The following is a 5,550-nucleotide window of genomic DNA, read 5'->3' as shown; positions in this document are numbered from 1 at the left end:
GAAGCCACTGGACGCAAAGACAAGAAAGCCAGGTTCTAAAGCTGTCGTGTACAGTTAAGTAGCTCTCTTCTGGCCCAACCCTAGCTTGCTTGAGATACATTTGTGTAACTCAGATGTTCATGTAAAACATGCATTAATGTCAATGGGTGATTTGTGCAAAATGGTTCGGATACACAGATCGAGGAAGGATTTGGCCCAACATGAAAAAACAGCATTAATCACACACACAAAAAAATACAAAATACAACATTCAGTAGCTGTTGTAATTTCTGTGGAAGTAAGTGGCTTCTCATTTTTACAATTTTTTGTATTACTCTTTTTGCAATTGTTTAATGCACTTTGAAACTTAACATGCTATATCTAAGGGTGTGTTTTGATTGTTCTCATGTCTTGTTTGGTTAGCATGGTTAAATAACAACCTTTTGTGTGGCTGTTTTTCTCTATATTTGCGTTTTACTGTTTTTGAAGTTGTGTTTTACACATTGTGATGTTACATCAAAAAGTTCCTTGTATGCACCTTATGTATCCTAATGCTTTGCACATATCTAAAGCCCTTTTTATAAGTTCAACATCATCAATCCTTTTAAGCTATTTTAAGTATTTGGTATTTGAAAGAAAAACGTGATTGTTGTAATTTGCTTTTCCTATTTAGTTTTTTTATGTATGAGTTCAATTATTAAACAAAATTCAAACTAAGTCGTACTTGATCTTTCCTTGAGTAGATGATTTGTCAGAAATCCTCCCAAGTTATATAAAACACACCAACATGAAGCAAAGCAAAACACTGGAAACAGCAGCTTCAGAACCATGAGTATTTGCCACTACATGCCACATTATTAGGCATTGCAGTAATATGTTATATATACAGCCTTTACCACCCTGACCGCCCGATCTCGGAAGCTAAGCAGGGTGGGTCGGGTTAGTACTTGGATGGGAGACTGCCTGGGAATACCCGGTGCCCTAAAAATAAAAAGTAACATGTTATACATTTCTCCATGGTCTGCCTGCCTCGTCCTCTGTGGCTCAGTTGGTAGAGCATGGCGCTAACAACGCTTAGGTTTTGGGTTTGATTCCCACTGGGACCATGTATACTGAAATGTATGCACTCACTGCAATGTAAGTCGCTTTGGATAAAAGCGTCAGCTAAATGGCATATATTATTATTATTATTATTACTAAGGGAGGACCTACTATGGGTGCACTGTGCTGTATGTCCACCAGGGGGCAGTTTAACACTGTCAGGAAATAAGAGATGGCTCCACTAGTGTTTGAGCCTGAGTCTGCCTCTCAGACTGTTCACATGCACAATTATATGGTGGAAGCCAAAATATTAGCCTATCTGTTAACAACATAATTAATGAACGAACGGACGCATACAGAATAAAACTGAATAGGAATGTATAATTTACAAATCTGTAACCTTCAGATAGTATTTTGTGTTGTGTGGTTATCAGTAAAACATGAGATATAAGGGATATTTGGGTACCATGCTCACCACCCCCTAACATTATCTCCTTTACCTCCCTACCTCCTAATGCACAGACTATCTGATAAACTCATTGACCATGTATTCATTTAGCGTTATGCCTTATCTTCAATAATTGATGGGAATCCCTAAGAGCTTGTTATTTAAATGTCATGTTCGTTGTTAATGGTGACGGCAGACCTAAGTATGCTACAAGCTAAATGACGGATAAAGGTGGATCAGTATCTCTATACGATCTCTTTGTCAATCAAGTACACGTTAGATCGTCTGAATGACAACATTCTGTGGTCATGCTACACAAAAATTGCTGCGTCAAGTAATATATTTATTGATTTGATTCCCTTTGTCACCTTAAAGAGTCAGAGCCCCTTAGCTGTCCTCCCAGAGACCAGACCAAGGTGAACTGTTGTCTTATAATTACAGCACAAGTAGAAGGGAGCCATGATGCATGACAGCCCTCATAAAACTCTGCTCCCAAATCGAGAGCCAGCCTATCTATAATTAAGAAATAATGAGGCCCTCTGAGATTGCTATCAATTGATTAGGGTAAAGAAAGGAAAATAGTCAAAGTAAGGGAAAGCAAAAAGGTTTCCCAGGTTTCACACCTCATTCACAATGTCAGCCAGACAGGTATACTCAGCAGTGTGACGTTTCCTATTGACGTTGGCTTCAAACATGTACTAGCTTCATCCAAGCAAGACATTTCACTTGTTAGAGATTCCGCTGCGTCTGCACATGAGCATGAAGGCTGAGTGAATGTTCCTGCTTTGTGCTATTTTCTCTGCCAGTACTAACCCCATCTTGGCTGAGTCTACCTTTACAGACCCTGTGCAATCACTTTATTTTCACATAACATCACACATTGAGGATTATACATATTGGAGTGTGTGGACAAGGTCAGACTTCAATCCACGCTTGGTTCTGTTTATCTGGGCACTATCGCTACCGCTAATTGAAAATGTCATGACAAAATCATCCCAAATTTTCTGAAAAGACTCAATGGCTCAATATAAATGATTTGGAGATAATTCTGACATTATTGTACATTTTAAACATGCTAATTTAGCGTATTGACTTCCATTGGTTTCTGGTTAGAAATGCTATCAGTTAGTGGTTAGTGACAGTGCTCAGATAAACAGAACCAAAGTGTTGAAGTCTGTCCATAGACTCCTTTCAAGCGTGAGGAACCAAATATGTGATTTTGTAATTTGGGTGAACTATCCCTTTACGACCCAATAAAAACATATTCATTCCAAATATAAAGAAAAGAAAAAAGGCACATACTCGTGCTGATCCAGTACAGTACAGTAAATCAATGATTGCATTGCATGAGTAAGAGTGCTTTCTTTTCTTTGTTTTTCCACCATCAATGGATGACTCCAACATGCTAAAAGAGAAAGATGCAACGTTTTGAATTGTGCCTGGAATGAGTGACACACAAACAGCATAGAAAGGGAGGGTTTGATTGCTTCAACCAGTGTTGGTGTTAAAACCCATTTCAATGCATACAGTTTACACCGCATTCCTTCTGTGTGTGTGTGTGTGGTCCAGTCACAATAACATCGGAGAGTAAGCAGCTCGGTGAGGACACCATGTTGCCCCCGAGCGCCCATTTAGCCAACTAAACACCCTCTGAACAGTACATGATATTAACTGTTATTCTCACTGTCAGCCCAGTAATAGATTGCTGGGGAAACCTTGGCCCGCCTCCAAATGTGACAGCGGCCAGTCAGGTTATGAGAAATGAAACCCCCCGACGTCGACTGTTCACTGCTAACATGTTCTACAGATGGAAAGATGAGTTCATTATGCATTACAACACAATCAGCAATGCTAATGATGATGACGGGTGTTTCGTGTACCTGCGTATTCCCCAGTACATGCTGAGGACTCCTGCTTGTTCTACCAAATCACCTCACTAAATGAACACCAGGATGTAAAATGTCACAGTCTTTATGACTCCCTCGAAGTCCCTACTTTATGATGAATATTGTTTATCTGTGTAATTATGCACCTCATTAGGTTGCTCCAAGAAGAGCAATGTGCAGTCCAGCTATTAGTTTTAACCTCGTGTGTAGTCTCAGTCCAACGCGTCGTCCCGATGTATGTATGATAGGTTGACAGATTTACATTCACACTCTCAACCCTATCACAATGCCCTGAGGCAGCTTGCTGGTTATTCGTCCTGGTATCTAGGAATCATTTTGCGAGACAGTGTGTCCTCTCTCCAAGGCGATGGTCGTGTTTCTATCTCTTTGCCTCGGATTGCCATGGAAATCGTATGTAAAATGACAATATCTTACCTTCTGCTGCACTTCACTTAGTATCCCCCCCCACCCCCACCCCCGCTAACGCCTCCTCTGCTTCCAACTAGTCTCCTAGCTCCAGTCTTAGTAGTTGAACAGTCATGCTATCATAACTGTCTGCTTATGTATCGTTCAGCGAATGCAAAGTCCTTTCATTATGTCCATGTGCACTTCCACACACCCACGCACCAGAACCTCTCACGTAGAAACACCTTGTGATTTTTTTGTTCAAGAATTTAAAAACCAGGTGCCCCGCATCGCTCCTGTCATTGTCTTTGCACAGGGATTCCTTCTAATAGAACACCTGTTGACCACCTCCAAAAACCTTAGCTTTCAGTAAGCCCCCCCACTGTCCTCCTTTGTCCATCCACATCTGGACACCGCTTTGGATTGGAAATCAATCTGGTTTCATGAGGCCTGTTGGTGTGTGTCCATCTCTCAGACACTGTTAGAAAGTGGTCACCTCTGTTGATAATTGGAGCAGAGATAGAAGTAAACTAGGTCACCTGTCACTTTATTGAAGAGAGCGCCCTTCATCCAATCTCAGAGCAGATTGTTTGATAGGATGATAGTGACTACTGTATTACTGAGGCAGCAGTGCTCTGATTTTCTCCTACACCTGTAGAGGTGCCTGAATTAACCTCTGCATTCAGTCACAGTGATTCCACTACCTGGGGCAGGACATGGCCCAGATTACTCATTACAATCCAAATTACTCCCAATCCAAGAGCCAGAATGACATTGCCACATTTTCTGCCTGTTAAATGAGCTGGAAATCCAATCTCACAATGTATTTCTTTGAGGTGGAAGGAGGAGGAATAGATCATAACTTGCTATTCATTTCCCCAGACGTATTCTACACAGACGTAGTGTCAGAGAGAAATGAAATGTAGATCAAAAAATATTCTTTGATTCCCAGTTTCATGCATATAAATCAATACGTATATTGTATCAGCTTTTTTTATTTTTATTTATTGGGACATGCCTTTGTACCTCTGTAATTCACTGTATCTTATATGATACAGTTTATAAAAACATTTCTTCAAGTGTCATTTTTGATTTCAAACCCTGATTGTCTTGGTGAATGGTCATTGGCAGATGGAACACATCAGTGTCGAGCTGTCTTGCCGAAAACAGAAACACCTGGAGCTTGAAATTGCTCAGTGATCCTTTTCGCTTTAGATTTAAACAAAATATGAGTCTTTTTTTCTTTCATTTGATTCTTCTTCAAGACTCTTTTGGTATTTATTTGGACATGCCATCCATATTTCAGATGTAGTTTTATATATGTGACATCCATAATTATTGTCATATTAATCAAGGTCTGTATGAGCGGCCTGGCTTTTCTCTGTCAGACAAGTTGGATGTGACAGCAATAACTATTCTGGTATGCTCTGCATGTTGTTTCTTAGCAACAGGTCTCCAAATGATACAGAGATAGTTTGTGTGACAGACTAAGTGACATATGAATAATCACTTATTAATAAATGAGAATGCTGAAAATCATATTTTCCCACAATGTTGTCATAACCAAATAGAATGTAGAATATTGTGCATTACAATAGTTGTCTGTGTTGATTGGCAAATGATGACAGAAAAAAATAAATAATAATAAATCCATCCAACAAAGTGAAGTAGGTTGAGATACAATACTTACATTCTTAAAGCAGCTAATGAAATATACACCTTGGTTATGATTGATATGACTCTTAAATACCGCTGTGAGAGTAGAACAAGCAATGGATGTAAACTCAAGCA

General features: G+C 39.7%; 1 protein-coding gene across 1 annotated transcript in view; it reads left to right on the top strand.

Annotated features, from left to right (window-relative positions):
• The window catches only part of smarca1 (SNF2 related chromatin remodeling ATPase 1), a 13,670-nt gene extending 12,983 nt beyond the window's left edge, over positions 1-687 (top strand). Inside the window, exon 24 of the mRNA XM_083697547.1 lies at positions 1-687. This exon is cut by the window's left edge and continues 30 nt beyond it. Within this exon, the coding sequence (XP_083553673.1) occupies positions 1-39 (39 nt within the window). The 3' untranslated portion in view covers positions 40-687.
• The last annotated feature ends 4,863 nt before the right edge of the window (positions 688-5,550 follow it).

This window comes from Argentina silus (genome assembly GCF_951799395.1).
Source record: "Argentina silus genome assembly, chromosome: 2".
Lineage (NCBI taxonomy): Eukaryota > Metazoa > Chordata > Actinopteri > Argentiniformes > Argentinidae > Argentina > Argentina silus.
Note: the sequence above shows the minus strand (reverse complement) of the source record. Positions and strands in the feature narration are given on the sequence as shown.